The sequence below is a fragment of the Erinaceus europaeus genome, chromosome 1 (genome assembly GCF_950295315.1).
Source record: "Erinaceus europaeus chromosome 1, mEriEur2.1, whole genome shotgun sequence".
Lineage (NCBI taxonomy): Eukaryota > Metazoa > Chordata > Mammalia > Eulipotyphla > Erinaceidae > Erinaceus > Erinaceus europaeus.
Window position 1 is genome coordinate 78541784 of NC_080162.1, and position 18340 is coordinate 78560123.

At 43.9% G+C, this 18340-nt stretch overlaps 1 protein-coding gene and 1 pseudogene across 10 annotated transcripts in view; both read left to right on the forward strand.

The window, feature by feature from the left end:
• The window catches only part of CEP250 (centrosomal protein 250), a 77420-nt gene that overhangs the window by 28061 nt on the left and 31019 nt on the right, over positions 1-18340 (forward strand). For all 10 annotated transcript variants that reach the window (XM_060188894.1, XM_060188889.1, XM_060188943.1 and 7 more), the window contains 8 exons: positions 1452-1596; positions 5808-5954; positions 6746-6976; positions 9677-9870; positions 10664-10791; positions 11122-11291; positions 16955-17122; positions 17520-17654. In XM_060188894.1, coding sequence (XP_060044877.1) covers positions 1452-1596; positions 5808-5954; positions 6746-6976; positions 9677-9870; positions 10664-10791; positions 11122-11291; positions 16955-17122; positions 17520-17654 — 1318 coding nt within the window. The remainder of the gene's footprint in view (positions 1-1451; positions 1597-5807; positions 5955-6745; positions 6977-9676; positions 9871-10663; positions 10792-11121; positions 11292-16954; positions 17123-17519; positions 17655-18340) is intronic.
• LOC132542760 (U6 spliceosomal RNA) lies at positions 16056-16153 on the forward strand (annotated as a pseudogene).

Below are 18340 nucleotides of genomic sequence, written 5' to 3' on the forward strand. Positions count from 1 at the left end.
GTTCAATCTCTGGCACCACTGTAAGCCAGAGCAGAGCAGAGAGAGAGAGAGAGAGAGAGAGAGAGAGAGAAGGAAAGAGAGGTGGATTAAAGAAACATATTAGCTAGGAAAAGAAGGTCTGCAGCATGTTCAGAGTAGGTCAGGCTGGCAGCACAGTAGGACTTCCTCTGGGTATCATAGTGAACTAACTGGCCAGTAAAGTGGAACCCAGAGAAAAGGGAGCAGCTAATTTGTATATCCTCTATATGATGTTTTAGAAAAGCTAGAACTTGGGAGTCAGGCGGTAGCTCAGCGGGTTAAGCACAGGTGGTGCAAAGTGCAAGGACTAGCATAAGGATCCAGGTTTGAGCCCCCGGCTCCCCACCTGCAGGGGAGTCGCTTCACAATCAGTGAAGCAGCTCTGCAGGTGTCTATCTTTCTCTCCCCTTCTCTGTCTTCCCCTTCTCTCTCCATTTCTCTCTGTCCTGTCTAACAATGATGACATCAATAACAACAATAATAACTACAACAATAAAACAAGGGCAACAAAAGGAAAAATAAATATTTAAAAAAGAAGAAAACATTATATAAAAAAAAAAGGAGAGAAAAATAGACACCTGTAGACCTGCTTTACTGCTTATGAGGTGTGCTGCTAAAGATGGGGAGCAGAGGTTTGAACCCAGGTCCTTGCACAGGTCCCTCCGCATAATACTAAGTGTTATGTGTGCTTAACCAGGTGCACCACTGCCTGGCCCCCACACCAAATTTTCCCAAGTGCTGTAATACTTTCATGTAGTGTGCCAAGAGCATGGTTGTGAGTTACAAATATGGCAAAACACTATCTCACTAGCTCTAAATTAATTTCTTGTTTTATTTCTCTCCTTTTTTCACAGAATACAACTCAGCTCTAGCTTATAGTGGTGCTAAGGATTGAACTCGGAACCTTAAAACCTCAAACATGAAAATCTTTTTATATAAACACTATACTATCTCCCCAGCCTAAACATATATTCTTAATTTACTCTAATTTCTTGCATACATATGCTATTCTGCATCTCCTTTTTTGTCTTGACAATCTTCTTTACCAGTGGACCTGACTTATTATTTTAAATAACAAAGGTTACCTTTTGCGATGCTTGTTACCTTTTTTTTCCCTTTTGTTGCCCTTGTTTTTTGTTATTGTTGTTGTAATTGATGTCGTCGTTGTTAGATAGGCAGAGAGAAATGGAGAGAGGAGGGAAAGACAAAGGGGGAGAGAAAGATAGACACCTGCAGACCTGCTTCACCGCCTGTGAACCGACTCCCCTGCAAGTGGGGAGCCAGGGGCTCGAACTAGTATCCTTATGCCAGTCCTTGAGCTTTGCGCCACGTAGGCTTACCCTGCTGCACTACCGCCTGACTCCCTCCTGTTACCTTTTAAAGTGTGGCTACTTCCTAACAGTTTCTCAAACCCCTCTTCCTTCAATTTGTAGTCAAGAGATGTTGGCAGGCCTAGAAGCCAAGCAGTCCAAATCACTCAGTGAACTGATCACTCTTCGAGAGTCACTGGAATCAAGCCGCCTGGAGGTGGAATTGCTGAGGCAGGAGAAGTCAGAGGTGACTGCAGCTCTGGCCAGGGTGAGCATGCTCTTCTCTATCTTGCTGGACTGGCTAGGTGGCTTAGAAAGTTCCATTTTACAAAAAGGGCATGCCACCTGCCTTATTCTTCACTCTGTCCCCTCATATTTCTTGTCTCAATTACCAGTTTCTGCTTAAGGATTCTCTCTCCAACATACCCTGTATATTAGGATTAAGCAATTTTTTAATTTATTCATTTATTAGATAAGAGACAGAAACTGACATGGAAAGGGGAGAAAGGAAGATAGATACCTGTAGCACTAATTCAACCCTTCTGTAACTTTCCTGCTGCAGGTGGGGACTGGAGACTTGAACCCAGGCCCTTACATGCTATAACATGTGCAGTACATGTAACTAACTATACAACCCTCTGTCCCTTAAAATCTAAAGTATAAATTTGGTTATGTCACTTTTTTTTTTGCCTCCAGGGTTATTGCTGGGGCTCAGTGCCTGCACCATGAATGCACTGCTCCTGGAGGCCATTTTCCCCCCTTTTGTTTCCCTTGTTGTTATAGCCTTGCTATGGTCATTATTGTTGTTGATGATGTCATTCGTTGTTGGATAGGACAGAGAGAAATGGAGAGAGAAGGGGAAGACGGGGGGTGGGGGGGTAATAGACACCTGCAGGCCTGCTTCACCGCCTGTGAAGCGACTCCCTTGCAGATGAGGAGTTCAGGGCTCGAACCGGGATCCTTACGCCGGACCTTACACTTTGCGCCATGTGCGCTTAACCTGCTGCGCTACCGCCCGACCCCCTTGTTTGTTTGTTTGTTTTTTAAGAATTTATTTATTTACTTATTAATGAGGAAGATATTAGGAGAGAAAGAACCAGCTATCACTCTGGTACACGTGCTGCCAGGGATTGAACTCAGGACCTCATGCTTGAGTACCCAATGCTTTATCCAATGTGCCACCTCCCGGACCACTTTTTTTTTTAAATTTATTTATTCCCTTTTGTTGCCCTTGTTGTTTTATTGTTGTAGTTATTATTGCTGTTGTTACTGATGTCATCGCTGACCTGCTTCACCTCTCATAAAGCATCCCTCCCCCTCACAGGTGGGGAGCCAGGGGCTCAAACCTGGATTCTTGCGTAGGTCCTTGCTTAACCAGGTGTGGATTTATAGGTCGATCCATACTCCCAGCCTGTTCCCATCTTTCCCTGCTAGGGCAGGGCTCTAGAGAGGTAGGGTTTCAGGGTACATTGGTAAGGTCATCTGTCCACATGAGTCAGGTTGGCATCATGGTAGCACCTGCAACTTGTTGTTTGGAACATGTAATCCTTTTTTCCTCCTTTCTTGTGGGACTAAGTTCAGTAGTTCTTGTAAGTTGGGGTTAATTCTGGCAAATTCCTTTACTTCTTGAATATTTGAGAAAACCTTTATTTCTCCCTCATATCTGGAGTATAATTTTGCAGGATACAATATTCGTGGCTGGAATTCCCCCTCTAGAACTTTGAATATGCTGTTCCACTCTCTCCTTGCTTCTAGAATTTGTAAAGAGAAATCTGAAGTCTTATAGCTCTGCCTTTGCATGTAACTTCTTTCCTTTCCCTAGAAGCCAGCAAATTATTTTCCTTGTCATTGACTTTTGATAGCAATACAATAATGTACCTTGGCATTGATCTTTTTGTATTTATAAATCTGGGTGATCATTCTGCTTCTTGAATGAGAATGTGCTAAGGGTTTCCTAAGTGAGGGAAGTTCTCAGCTAAAATAGCTCTGAAAATGGACTCTGGGTCTTTGGCTTTGTCCTCCTCTTCAGATATACCTATCACTCTTATATTCGATTTTTTGATGGAGTCTCCAGTTTCACAAAGATTTGCTTTTAGTCTTTCTAAACCATTCCTCTCCCTCATCTTTGAATTGAAAGAGTGGGCTGGCTGTATCTTCTAGATTAGAGATTATTTCTTCTGGATGTGTGGATCTACTTCCTGAGCCTTCTACCTGGGCATGGACTGCAGTTAGAGTTTTTTACTCGCTTGAGTTCTGACTGAAGTTCTTCTTTCAAGATTTGAAGATTCTCAGTGAACTCTGTTGTAAGTTCTTATCTTGTGTGTTTTAATTCCATAGTTCCATGCTCTTTTAATTCTTGCTTAAATTCTTGGAGAGTCCTCATAATGAGCTTTGTATAGTCTGTCTCTGAGAGTCTCTCTAAATCTGTAATTCCTTGAATTTCCTGTTTCATTTCTGTCTGGCTGATACAGCATAGTTGTTTAGTTCTATTTCTCTGCTTGTGCATTTTTTGTGTGTGCTGGTTATTGATGGACAGCAGATGGTGCTATTGTGATCTCTAGGTTTCTCTTGTTTGTATGATCTGAGATGGGTGGGATAGGGTGAGGGGGTAGTTGCTTTAGGCTGTCTTGTCACGTATTGTCACATATGCCTTGTTTTATGTTGTGTCCTTGCCTTAAAATCAGAAGGCTAAAGCCCCCCTGAGTCAAAGACTCAGAGGTTTTAAGCCCCTGTCTCTTTTCTTCCAGCACTAGGAACGATGTTATTTGCTTGCTGCACTTTAAGTGAAATCGCCAAAATGGCGCAGCTCAGCACCCACGCTGCCCAGAGCTCTGATCAGACTTTGCTGTTCTTCAACCTGTGCCCATCCCCCTTTTCACTCCAACCACACACGAGCACCCATCTGAGGCTGCAGAACTTTCAGCTGTAGATTATGACTTCAGTTGGGTCTCTTGTTGTATTTATTTGTTGTTTTGGGAGGAGAGGTGATTTGGTCCCAGTTTTTCCATGGCTACGCCTCCTGGAAGTCGTCTCCATGAGAGTCTCTTTGCATAACCATTATACTATCTACCCCCGCCCTAGTTTTTATTTATTTATTTATTTGGGTTTTTTTCTATTTGTTTTCATTTCTTTTTTTTTTTTTTAATATTTATTTTATTTATTCCCTTTTGTTGCCCTTGTTGTTTTATTGTTGTAGTTATTATTGTTGTTGTCGTTGTTGGATAGGACAGAGAGAAATGGAGAGAGGGAGGGGAAGACAGAGAGGAGGAGAGAAAGATAGACACCTGCAGACCTGCTTCACCACCTGTGAAGCGACTCCCCTGCAGGTGGGGAGCCGGGGTTCGAACCGGGATCCTTATGCCGGTCCTTGTGCTTTGCGCCACCTGCGCTTAGTCCGCTGCACTACAGCCCGACTCCCTTGTTTTCATTTCTTAAAATCATTCAGTGGGGAGTTGGGCGGTAGCACAGTGGGTTAAGCGCAGGCGGCGCAAAGCACAAGGATCCCGGTTCAAGCCCCCAGCTCCCCACCTGCAGGGGAGTCGCTTCACAAGTGGTGAAGCAGGTCTGCAGGTGTCTGTCTTTCTCTCCCCCTGTCTTCCTCTCCTCTCTCCATTTCTCTCTGTCCTATCCAACAACAACGACATCAACAACAACAATAATAATAACTACAACAACAAGGGAATAAATAAATTTTTTTTTTTTAATCATTCAGTGATGGGATTCAGACAGTAGCACAGCGGTTAAGCGCAGGTAGTTTCACCGCCTGTGAAGTGACTCCCCTGCAGGTGGGGATCCTTATGCAAGTCCTTGCACTTTGCGCCATGTGTGCTTTACCCGCTGTGCTGCCCGCCTGACTCCCCTAATCATTGTTTTATTCTCCCAAAATGAATTAATGCTTCCTCTGAGTTCTCAAAGTACTTGCTTTCAGTGGCTATAGTCACTGCACATCCTAACATCTATGCCTCTATACTATGAGTTCCTCTTTTACTTTTTAAAAAAAAATTTTATTAACTTTATTTATTTATTGGATAGAGACAGCCAGAAATTGAGAGGAAAGGAGAGAGATAAAGAAAGACAGTGACACACCTTAAGACCTGTTTCATCACAGGGGCTTGAACCTGGGTCCTTGCTCATTGTAACCTGTGTGTTCAGCGAGGTACACCACCACCACTTGCCCGCCCCCCCTCTTTTACTTCTCAAGGAATGAGTAAAGGGAAACTTGTTTAGTGTATAAGAAAAGAGTAGCCTGAGAGATGGTACAGAGTATAAACACTGAACCCTCAAAGTGTGAGGTAGGTCCTGTGTTCAAGCCCCAGCATTACATGTGCCAGAATGATACCCCCCACCTTTCTCATATATATTTGGAGTATAATGTTAATTGATCTCTATATGGAGAAAGCAGCATGTATTGGGAGTGTTCACTGTTAAGTGTTGTGGGAAAACTAAAAATAAGAAGCCTTTGAACTCTCTTTGTTTCAGGCAGAACAGTCCATTATGGAGCTATCAAGTTCTGAGAACAGCCTGAAAGCTGAGATAGCTGATCTTCGGGCTGCAGCTGTCAAACTCAGTGCCTTAAATGAGGCTTTGGCCTTAGATAAAGTTGAACTGAACCAACAACTTCTTCAAGTGAGTAAACATATTTCTGATTCATGGAGTAGGGCTGAGTCCTGACTTAGGACAAAAAAAGTGACTGAGAAGAGTCAATAAATGCATCATCCCAAGACAGATCAACTTTCAACTGTAGTAATGAAATGAGAAAAAAACAATTTTTTTTGTAGTGGGCAGGGGTAGATAGCATAATGTCTGAGGCTTCAAAGTCTGAGGCTTCAAAAGTCTCAGGTTCATTCCTCAGCACCACCATAAACCAGAGCTGAGCAGTGCTCTGGTTTAAAAAAAAAAAAAAAGAATATTTATACTGCTGTGGAGAGAGAAGACCATAATAAATGGGCTTAGTCATTAGAAAAGTCCCCTCCCACACTAGAGAAGAAACACCTATAACTTTAGGGTAAAATCACAAGGACTAGGAAAGAGGCCTGTATTCTTTGAAAGTAAGGATTGCTTTTTAATCCTGTCATGTGAGAAAAATACCAGTATTCAGGAAAGAATTTACTGAAGAGTCTAACCCTTGAAGAATCTTCTCTAACATTCTCTTCCCTGACTCTTTCAACTCAAATCCCAGAAATATGTGCCATTATTCTGAGATCTTTGAAAGCAGGATTTTACTTTTTATTTCTATCCCCAGTATCAACCCATCTAGCAAACAGAACATAGGCACTAAACCATATTAATGAGTATACTCTTTGTGTTCCTATTTAAAGAATAGATTCATTCATACTGCATTTGGATTTCTATCTCAACACTAAAGTCTCTAAACTGTAACCATTTGTCTCTGATGTCTTTCTCATTTTGGCCAGTAGATAGAACAGGAGAACCGATCTGTGTGCAGCAGAATAGAGGCAGCAGAGCAAGCGAGAAGCACTTTGCAGGTGGACCTGGCAGAAGCAGAGAGGTGCAGGGAATCTCTGTGGGAAAAGAGTACTCACCTGGAGGCTGAGCTGCAGAAAGCACAGGAGACCAAAACTGCGCTGCAGGCAGATCTCAGGGGCAGCCAAGAGGAGAAGGAAGAAATTCAAAAGAAACTAAACAAGGTGAGAAGACAAAACTTAATACCATGACATTAAAATATATACATATTGGGAGTCGGGCTGTAGCTCAGCGGGTTAAGCGCAGGTGGCACAAAGCACAAGGTCAGCATAAGGATCCCGGTTCGAGCCCCCGGCTCCCCACCTGCAGGGGAGTCGCTTCACAAGTGGTGAAGCAGGTATGCAGGTGTCTATCTTTCTCTGCCCCTCTCTGTCTTCCCCTCCTCTCTCCATTTCTCTCTGTCCTATCTAACAACAACAACATCAATAACAGTAATAACTACAACAACAACGAAAAACAAGGACAACAAAAGAGAAAATAAATAAATAAAAATATTAATATATATATATTGTTGTAAACAAAATGCTACAGATACAATTCAGAATAAAAAAAGCATTATGTTCAGGGGCTGGGCGGTAGCACAGCAGGTCAAGTACACATGGCACCAAGCCCCAGCGATAACCCTGGAGGCAAAAAAAAAAAAAGTATTATGTTCTAGAAGTCACAGACATTGGTTGGGGGAGGGGGGCTGCATAGTAACACACCTGGTTGAGTGCATATATTACAGTGTGCAAGGGCCTAGGTTCAAGTCCCCAGTCCCCAGTTGCAGAGGGGAAGCTCTACTAGCAGTGAAAGTGCTACAGGTATCTATTTCTCTCTGTAGCTCCCTTTCCCATCTTGATGATTTTTTTTCTCTGTCCTATCAAAACAAATAAATACATTTAAAAAAGAATAAAGAAATGACTGGTGTTACTAGTTTGGAGGATATCGCCCAGTTTTTTGTTTGCATTTACCAGAGCACTGCTCAACTCTTGGCTTATGATGGTGCTGGAGATTGAACCTGGAACCTCTGGAGCCCCAGACATGAAAAGCTGCTACTCTCCCTACCACATATCTTCCCAGCCCCTATCTTCCAGTTTTTTAAAAAGAATTCCTGGGTGGTTGGGGAGGTGGTGCAGTAGATAAAGCATTGGACTCTAAAAACATAATGTCCCAAGTTCAGTCCTCAGCAGCACATGTACCAGAGTGATGTCTGGTTCTTTCTCTGTCTTTTTACTCCTATCTTTCTCCTTGATAAATAAATGAAATCTTAAAGAGGAAGAAAGAAAGAAAGATAAGGAAGGAAGGAAGGAAGGAAGGAAGGAAGGAAGGAAGGAAGGAAGGAAGGAAGAAGAATTCCGAGAAGATAGTGACCCTGAAATAGGTAACATGGAAAAGTTCCTGCATTGCCACATGCATGATCCAGGTTTGAGCCCCCAGTATAGCAGACTGAAATACTACAGCATGGGTGGGGGAGTAGCTCCAGTAAGTGCTATGGTGTCTCCCTCTCTCCTAAAAATAAATAATAAAACAAACAAATAAATATGCACTAGGAGCACTAGGGACGTGTCTCAACTCGCAGAGCACATGCTTTGCAAACCTGAGGACTCTGGTTTGATCTCCAGCATCACACATGTCTAGAGTGGTGTTTTGGCCTCTCTCTCTTTCTCACATTAAATAAATACATATTAAAACATTTTTTAGGGAGTCGGGCAGTAACGCGGTGGCACAAAGCACAAAGACCAGTGTAAGGATCCCGGTTGGAGCCCCCAGCTCCCCACTTGCAAGGGAATCGCTTCACAAGCAGTGAAGCAGGTCAGCAGGTGTCTTTCTCTCCCCTTCTCTGTCTTCCCCTCCTCTCTCCATTTCTCTCTGTCCTATCCAACAATGACGACAACAAAAATAACTACAACAATTAAACAACAAGGGCAACAAAAGGGAATAAATAAATAATTTTTTTAAATTTTTTTAAAAGATTTCCTATAGAAATTCTTCACTGGGAGTCAGGCGGTAGCGCAGTGGGTTAAGCCACATGGTGCAAAGCCCAAGGACCGATGTAAGGATCCCGGTTCGAGCCTCCAGCTCCCCACCTGCAGAGGAGTCGCTTCACAAGTGGTGAAGCAGGTCTGCAGGTGTCTAGCTTTTTCTCCCAGCTCTGTCTTCCCCTCCTCTCTCCATTTCTCTGTCCTATCCAACAATGACAACAATAATAACTACAACAATATAACAACAAGGTCAACAAGAGGGAATAAATAAATATTAAAAAAAAAAAAAAAGAAAAATCTTTCACTGATTCCCATCCCTTGACACCTTTCAGTTTGAATTAGTTGCCTCTCCTGAGTATTGTCATAGTAACTTATGTGTAATTTCACCCATCACACCCTTTGGATCTTTCACTAGAAGGATCTTTTAATATGTGCCTCTCATTAGCCCAAAGATTTCTTGAAATCAAGGCTATGTCTAGAAAAGAAAGCATCCCCCATACCACCAGCAATGCTCTGGTAATGAGTAAATAAAAGCAAAGGTTATGTCTTACTTGTTTTTATTCTGCTTTTAGCATAATGTCTTAATATATAGTAGGAACCCAAGAAATTTTCTGAACCAATGGCTCAGCTCAAAGGTTGTCTTCCTATCTACCAGATTTCTCCTTGCCCAAATAATTTCCCTTTTGTGGGATCTAGGTCATAGGAGAGCAGTTCCCTGAACTGGGGGCTCTAGGGGTTGGTCAGGCAAAGAGCTGACTGCCACTTGGGGTGAGTGAACAATGTTCAAGGTGCACAGAGCTGGGCCCAAAATCTCTGAAGAGCCAGAAGCCCTAATCTATTGGTAGAAGCTCTAGGGCATCCTGCCTCTGCTCTGTAGCTCACTGACTCCTTCCCCCTCAGGCACATCACCAGCAGGAGGCAGTCGCTGTTCAACTGGAGCAGTTGCATCAGGAGGCAAAACGACAGGAAGAAGTGCTCACCCAGGCCATCCAGGAGAAGGAGGCCATGGTGCGAGAGAGGGCAGCTCTAGAGGTGCGGCTGCAGGCTGTGGAGCGGGACCGGCAGGACCTCTCAGAACAACTGTTGGGGCTCAGGTAACATACAGACCCACTTCAGCCAAGGGCAGAGAGAGCTTTGCAAGAAGAGGGCCTGGGAATCCCAGTTCTCTGTCTTAATTATCTGGATTTTAATGAGAAAAGAATTTGTAATTTTCCCTGACTTTTCTAGGTAGCCAGTTCTCAGACCCTCAACTCCTTTTAAGAAAGGGTAAAGGGGGAGTCGGGTGGTGGCGCAGTGGGTTAAATACACGTGGTGCAAAGCTCAAGGACCGGCGTAAGAAGAATCCCGGTTCGAGCCCCCGGCTCCCCACCTGCAGGGGAGTCGCTTCACAGGCGGTGAAGCAGGTCTGCAGGTGTCTGTCTTTCTCTCCCTCTCTCTGTTTGCCCCTCCTCTCTCCATTTCTCTCTGTCCTATCCACCAATAACCACAACAATGTTAAACAAGGGCAACAAAAGGGAAATAAATAAGTATATTAAAAAAAAAAGGTAAAGGACTTGATTGCTATGAATCCTTTTTAAAAAATATTTATTTATTTATTCCCTTTTGTTTCCCTTGTTGTTTTATTGTTGTAGTTATCGTTGTTGTTATTGATGTCGTCATTGTTGGACAGGACAGAAAGAAATGGAGAGAGGAGGGGAAGGCAGAGAGGGGGAGAGAAAGATAGACACCTGCAGACCTGCTTCACCACTTGTGAAGCGACTCCCCTGCAGGTGGGGAGCCAGGGGCTTGAACTGGGATCCTTACACTGGTCCTTGCGCTTTGTGCAATGTGCACTTAGCCCGCTGCCGACCCCGGCTATGAATCCTTTTTAATTGCTAATCCTGACAGCTCAGCCAAGGAACAACTGGAGAGCAGTCTGTTTGAAGCCCAACAACAAAACTCTCTAATAGAGCTTACCAAAGGTCAACTGGAGGTCCAGATTCAAACTATCACTCAAGCCAGGGAAGTAATTCAAGGTGAGAACCCAACTGGGCTGGGGCACACCCCATTCCATGGGACTGTTGAAGACCAGAATGGCGGTGGGAAACTTAAGTTCTTTCTGGGGTGGGGGTGGGGGTGTAGCATAATGGTTATGCAAAGAAAGTTTTATGCCTGAGGCTCTAAAATCCCAGGTTCAGTCCCCTGACCACCATAACCAAGAGCAGTGCTCTTGAAAAATAAATAAATAAATTTCTCCAAGGCTTGGGGTCTCTAAAATAGAATTCACTTATAAGGAAGGTCTCAAGAGAAGGGTAAAAGGAATAGAGCAGAGGCTCAGAGACCAGATCTTGTTATTTGCATTTTAGGTGAAGTGAGGTGTCTGAAACTGGAACTGAACACTGAACGGAGCCGGGCAGAGCAGGAGCGGGATGCAGCTGCCAGACAGCTGGCCCAGGCTGAGCAAGACGCACAGAATGCCCTGCAACAGCAGAAGTCAGCCCATGAGGAGGAGGTGAACTGTCTTCAAGAGAAGTGGGTATGTGGTGCACATGGCTGGGGGTGTACGAGGCAGACCTGGCCTCCTTTTGGTGAGTGTTTCATCTGCTAAGTCTTAGTCCATAAAATAGTCCATGTCTATAAAAGGGAAATCTATCTGGGCAGTGGCGCAAGCAGTAACTTACCATGTGTGAGGACCCAGGTTTGAGCTTCCAGTTCCCACTTTCAGGGGGAAAGCTTCACAAGTAGTGAAGCAGTGCTGCAGGTGCCTCTCTTTCTCTCTCCCTCTTTCTTCTCCTGTTTCAGCCCATTTCTCTCTGTCTCTATGATGATAATGAAAATAAATTTTAATAGAGTGAAGGAGGGGAAGAAGGAGCGAAAGAACCAGATATTACTCTGGTACATGTGCTACCAGGGATTGAACTCAGTGCTTGAGAATCCAATGCTCTATCCACTGCACCATCTCCTAGACCACAATCCAGTACTCTCTACTAGGTCCTTTGGGGAGCAGACAAGGGCTTTAGAGCCAGGCTATTGGGTTCTATCTGTAATCCAACACTACTAGGGTGACCTCGGCTTCCTTCCTTCCTTCCTTCCTTCCTTCCTCCCTCCCTCCCTTGCTCCCTCCCTTCTCTCTCTTTTTCTCTTCTCCTTTATTTCTTTCTACCAGGGTTATCACTGGGGCTCAGTACCAGCACCATGAATCCACCATTCCTGGAAGCATTTTTTTTTTTCTTTTGATTTTATTGGACAGGACAGAGAGAAATTGAGAGGAAAGGGAAAGATAGAGAGGGAGAGAGAAAGATAGACACCTACAGCACTGATTCACAACTCATGAAGCTTCCCCCCTACAGGTTGGAAACAGGGGTTTGAACCCCAGTTCTTGTGCATGGTAATATGTGCACTTAACCAAGTATACCACCTCCCAGCCTTCAGCCAATTTCTTTTTTTTAATATATAACTATTTATTTATTTATTCCCTTTTGTTACCCTTGTTTTATTGTTGTAGTTATTATTGTTGTTATTGATGTTGTTGTTGGATAGGACAGAGAGGAATGGAGAGAGAAGGGGAAGACAGAGAGGGGAAGAGAAAGTTAGACACCTGCAGACCTGCTTCACTGCCTGTGAAGCAACTCCCCTTCAGGTAGGGAGTCAGGGGCTCGAACCGGGATCCTTACACCAGTCCTTGCACTTTGCACCATGTGCACTTAACCTGCTGCACTACCGCAGACTCCCTCCTCAGCCAATTTCTAAATATCTCTATGCCTCAGTTTCTTCATCTATAAAAACAAGGATAACACCAGTATCTTTCTAAGGGTAAAGATTGAGATAAATCATGTATTACACATAAAATGGTGTTTATCATCTAGAAAGCATTCACTTTACCACAGATTTGGTTTTCTCTTTCTCATAAAAAAAAATTTTTAGAAATATTTCCCAAACAAATTACAAATAGACTCTCACCAACATCAATTCTACTTCAAGATGAAAAACAAGGGCCAGGAGTCGGACAGTAGTGCAGCGGATTAAACGCAGGTGGCGCGAAGCACAAGGACTGGTGTAAGGATTCCGGTTCAAGCTCCTGGTTCCCCCACCTGCGGGGGAGTTGCTTCACAGGCAGTGAAGCAGGTCTGCACGTGTCTGTCTTTCTCTTCCCCTCTGTCTCCCCCTCCTCTCTCCATTTCTCTCTGTCCTATCTAACAACAACGACATCAATAACAATAATAACTACAACAATAAAACAACAAGGGCAACAAAAGGGAATAAGTAAATAAATAAATATAACAATATTGAAAAAAAGAAAAATAAGGGCCGAGCTAGCTCATAGCTCATGTTTGAATCCTAGTGCCACAGGGAAGGTGCTATGGCACTGGAGGAAACTCTGGTGTTGTGCTGTCTCCATCTCTCTGTCTCACCATATTAATGAAAAAGTAGCCTGGAGTAGTGAAACTCCACATGCAAGAGGACCTAGCTCACAAGGAAAATCCAGGTAGAAAGCCTGACATGTGGGCTGGAGAGACAGCATAACAGTTATGCAAAAGGCTTTCATGTCTGAACCTCTAAGGTCCCAGGTTCAATCCCCAGCACCACTAGTGCTCTGGTCTTTCTCTCTGTGTCTTCTTCTCTGTATTGCGCTCGCGCTCTCCCTCTCTCTCTCTCTCTCTCTCTCTCTCTCTCTCTATATATATATATATATATATATATATATATATATATATATATATATATATCTGTCTCTCTCTCTCATACACACACACACATACATAAAATATTAAAATTTTTGGGGGTCGGGCGGTAGCGCAGTGGGTTAAGCGCATGTGGCGCAAAGCACAAGGACAGGCGTAAGGATCCCGGTTCCAGCCCCCGGCTCCCCACCTGCAGGGGAGTCACTTCACAGGCGGTGAAGCGGGTCTGCAGGTGTCTATCTTTCTCTCCCCCTCTCTGTCTTCCCCTCTTCTCTCCATTTCTCTCTGTCCTATCCAACAACAGACGACATCAACAATAGCAATAATGATAGCCACAGCGAGGCTACAACAACAAGGGCAACAAAAGGGGGAAAAAATGGCCTCCAGGAGCTGTGGATTCATGGTACAGGCACTGAGCCCAGCAATAACCCTGGAGGAAAGAAAAAATTATATATATATATATATATATATATATATATATATATATATATATATATTAAAATTTTTAAAAAGCCCAACATGCAAGAATTGGTGAGCAAAAAAAAAAAAAAGAAACAACCTATAAATATTTCACTGTATCCAAACAAATATTCAGTACATACAACAACTGTTAAAGTGCCTAATTTATGGTGTTAAAAGATTAGTCAAAACCAAACACATTGAACAAAGTAGCACATAGATCAGGGGGTATAAATGCAGGTAAAATGCTCTGAAGTCTGAAGTCCTCCAGGAAAAGAGTAAAATATATTGATTATGGTGTAGGGCAGGAGTAGATAGCATAATAGTTATACAAAGAGACTCTCATGCCTGTAGCTCCAAAGTTCCAGGTTCAGTCCCCCACACTACCATAGGGCAGAGCTGATCAGTGCTGTGGTGGTGGTGGGGGGAATTATGGTGTAAAAAAATCCAGTACACCTATAATCATAATAAAATCAAATGGACTAAACTGCATAATCAAAAGACAAAAGAAGCATGGTTATCTGGGGGCAAGAATGAATTCAAGGCATTCTTCTGCTCCCTTTTTATCCTGGGCCAATATAATAGTACTAAATCCTGGGTCCATTCATAATTTTCTGTATATAATACAACAATAAAGCATATATCTATCAATTTATTAAGTAGCTAGAAGTTGGACTTTTCACTGTGATGAACAGACTAGTCTTTCAGCTATTATGGCCTGGAGAACGCTTTCTTCCTCCCCTTCTCTTTCTTCCTCTGGTAAGCCAATAATGCGTATATTGTTTCTTTTGAAGTCATCCCATAGGACTCTGTTGTTGTTTTCAGCATCTCTTAATCTCTTTTTGAGATCTCTTACTTCTTTTTTAGTTGTCTCTAATTCATCCTCAATCTTGCTAATTCTGTCTTCAGCCTCATTGATTCTATTCTCTCTGCCCTCTACTGCTTTCTGGAGTTCATCTATTTTGTTGCCCTGCTCTGATACTGTTTTAGCTTGTTCAACTAGTTGCCTTCTTAGCTCAGCAATTTCAGCTTTCAGCTCTCTAATAACCATGAGATTATTAGAATTTTCTTCCATATTCTCATTTGTTGTTCCTGCAGTTCTGATTACAATTTTTTCAAATTCTTTACTCACTCCTGTTATTATTTCCTTAGCTAATGTTTGGATGTTGAAGTTGTTTTGTGCTTCGCCCTCTGGAGGACTTTTAGCTGGACTCTTGTCCTGGTTCGAGTCTCCATTATTTTTTCTTGTTGTTTTAACCATTTTATATAAGTTAACAGTTTTTTCAATCCCTGAGTTGGAGTTCAGTGGTGTAAAAGCCTTTGTTTTTTTTCCCCTGTAGGCTATGGTAGCCTGAGGGCTTTTAAACTATCAATAGGCTTCTTGGCTTAATCAATGACTCCTGACCAAGAGATAAAGCAGGGTGTGGCAGAGATAATCCAGTGGTTATGCAAAGAGACTTTCACAGCCCTTCAGCTATGCCACCGAGTTATAGGTCTTCTCCTGAGTTTCCCGGTTAGATCTCTGTGCCCTGGTGTCCCTCCCTGTTGCTGCTCCAGATTCTGAGGGTAGTAGCAATGGAGACTCAGAGTTGTACTTGATGAGTCTCTGGGGAGTCCTTTCCTCCCTTCAGCTGTCCCCTTGTTGGTGGAGCAGACTGGAGGTGGTGTCTCCACTGACAAACTGTCGAACTGTTAGCAGTCACTTAATCTCTCCTTAGGCCCCTCTCTCCTCTCTGTCACCAGCCACGCGTGTTTGTACTCACGGGTGATTTACTGGGTTTCTGTGGTCATTCTAGTCCTGTCTTGTTTCGGTCCGGGTGGTCTCCTTTGGTATTCCTAGTTGATCCGGGAGAGGAGAGGAGAGGAGAGGAGAGAAAGCGATCTGCTGCTCGTAGCTCCGCCTCCGGAAGTCGAATCCGAACAGACTAGTCTTGTTCTGGAAGTTGGGGAATGCTTTTGTCACTGGTGGCCCTCAGGGAGGACCAGGGTGACCTGTCGTCACTCTGGTATAATATAGGATCTATTCTAACTAGGCTCAACTAACTGTTTGAGAGGCAAACTGCCTCTCCAGGAAGGGAAAGAAGGCAGTAGAGAGGATGGGTACTGCTTCAGTCCATTGTATAGCACTAGCCACAATACTTTTAGCTAATATATTAGGGGTTCTTGTTTTGGCAGCACATACACTAAAATTGAAACAATACAGAGAAGATTAGCATGGCCCCTGCGCTGATATATTAGGGACAATTCTTTTTTTTTTTTTCCTCCAGGATTATTTCTGGGCTCGGTGCCAGCACCACAAATCCACTGCTCCTAGGGACATTTTTCCCCCTTTTGTTGCCCTTGTTGTTGTAACCTCGTTGTGGTTATTATTGTTGATGTTGTTCGTTGTTGGATTGGACAGAGAGAAGTGGAGAGAGGAGGGGAAGACAGAGGGGGAGAGAAAGATAGACACCTGCAGACCTGCTTCACCACCTGTGAAGCAACTCCCCTGCAGGTGGGGAGCTGGGGGCTCGAACCGGGATCCTTACGCAGGTCCTTGCACTTTGCGCCACGTGCGCTTAACCCATTGCGCCACCGCCCGACCCCCGACAATTCTTTTTTTTAATTATTTATTTATTATTGGATAGAGACAGAAAGAAATTGAGAAGGGAAGGGGAGTTAGAGAGGGAGAGAGACAGAGAGACGCCTGCATCTCTGCTTAACCACTCATGAAGCTTTCCCCCTGCAGGTGGAGACCAGGGGCTTGAACCTGGGTCCTCGCACATTGTAATGTGAGTGCTTAACCAAGTGTGCCACCACCTGGTCCCAGAACAATTGTTCTTTAGAACACACTTTTATATTTAAATTAAAGACATCATTTGATGTCATAAATCTTAGTTGATTCTCATAAAATTTGGTGACACAGGTAGAGTATTGTTTGCCTCACTTTACCACTGAGGAGAATAGGCTTAGAAGATGTCACACAGCTGGTGGGTTACAGGATTCTTTCTCTAATCCAGTTCTTCTGCCTCCTCTCCTCACCCATTCAGTTCTAACAGTGCTTCCCTCATATGACCAGGAGAAAGAACGATCTTGGCACCAGCAAGAACTGGATAAGGCTCTCAGGGATCTAGAGAGGGAAAAAATGGAGCTGGAAGTACAGCTGAGGGAGCAGCAAGCAGAGACTGAGGCCATCCGGAAGCGGAGAGAAGAAGAACGGGTAGAGGCCGAGAACGCCCTATGCCAGGTGGGAAACCAGGAGCACTGGAGCTACACACCCTACCTTTGGCCATTTCCTTCTCCACTTCCAAGAGTGGTGCTAGAAGGGGCTTCTAGAAGAGAATGTGTTTGACTCCTTTCTACCAGTGAGCAAGGTGATGGGCACCCCTCGCTACAGGACTGGTAGTGTGTCACACTTCCTGAGGGAGGGCCGACATACCACATCCTGTCAGCTTATAAGCCAGGGCAGTCTTTTCACTTCCTGGTTCTCTGTCAGTTGGTCCAGACCTTTCCTTGCCCTCAGCCCCCACCCTGTTTTCTGGAAGAGCTCTATAGCAGTGAGCAGCTGGCATGTGCATGCAGCCTAGTGGGTGAGCATGGTAACCCCTGATCCAACAAGTCTTTGCCCTCCTGCCCCCTTACAGATGCAACTCGAAACAGAGAAGGAGAGAGTGTCACTCCTGGAGACATTGCTGCGGACCCAGAAGGAGCTGGCAGATGCCAGCCAGCAGCTGGAACTACTGAGGCAGGACATGAAAGTTCAGAAGTTAAAGGAGCAGGTACGGAGTGAAGTCCTGGGCAGGGAAGAAAAGGGAGCACTGACTAGTTCAGTGCTTCTTTGCTCCATACCAGGTGCTGACACATGACAGATATAAAGGTATACAGCCCAAGGATGACCATAAGATATGGTTGCTGACTTCAAAGAACTTGTTTGCTCATGGCAGAACAGACACAGGGCAGGGGAGATGGATCAGCATTCGATCGCCTTGGATTTTTTTTTAATTTATGAGAGAGAAAGGAAGATGAGGTAGTGCACTATCTAAATTAGCTGTTTTTTGGCCCAATTCTGTAAAAGCATTGAATTCTGCACTTTAAATGGGTGAAGTATATGGTATGTGAACTATGTCTCAAGAAAGCTGTTTTTTTTTTTCATTGCTTTCATTTGATAGAGACGCCCAGAAATCAAGAGAGAAGGGGTGATAGAGAGGGAGAGAGGTAGAGAGACACCTGCAATACTGCTTCACCACTTGCGAAGCTTTCCCCCTGCAGGTGGAGACCAGGGGCTCAAACCCGGGTCCTTGAGCACTGTAATGTGTGTGCCACCACCCGGCCCCAAAGCTATTTTTTTTCACAAATTTTAATGCATTTAATTTTTTGACATTTATTTCTTTACTAAAATAGAGATAATTTGAAGGGGGTGTGGTGGGCCTGGGGGATAGCTCCCAGAGTAGAGTGCACACTTTGC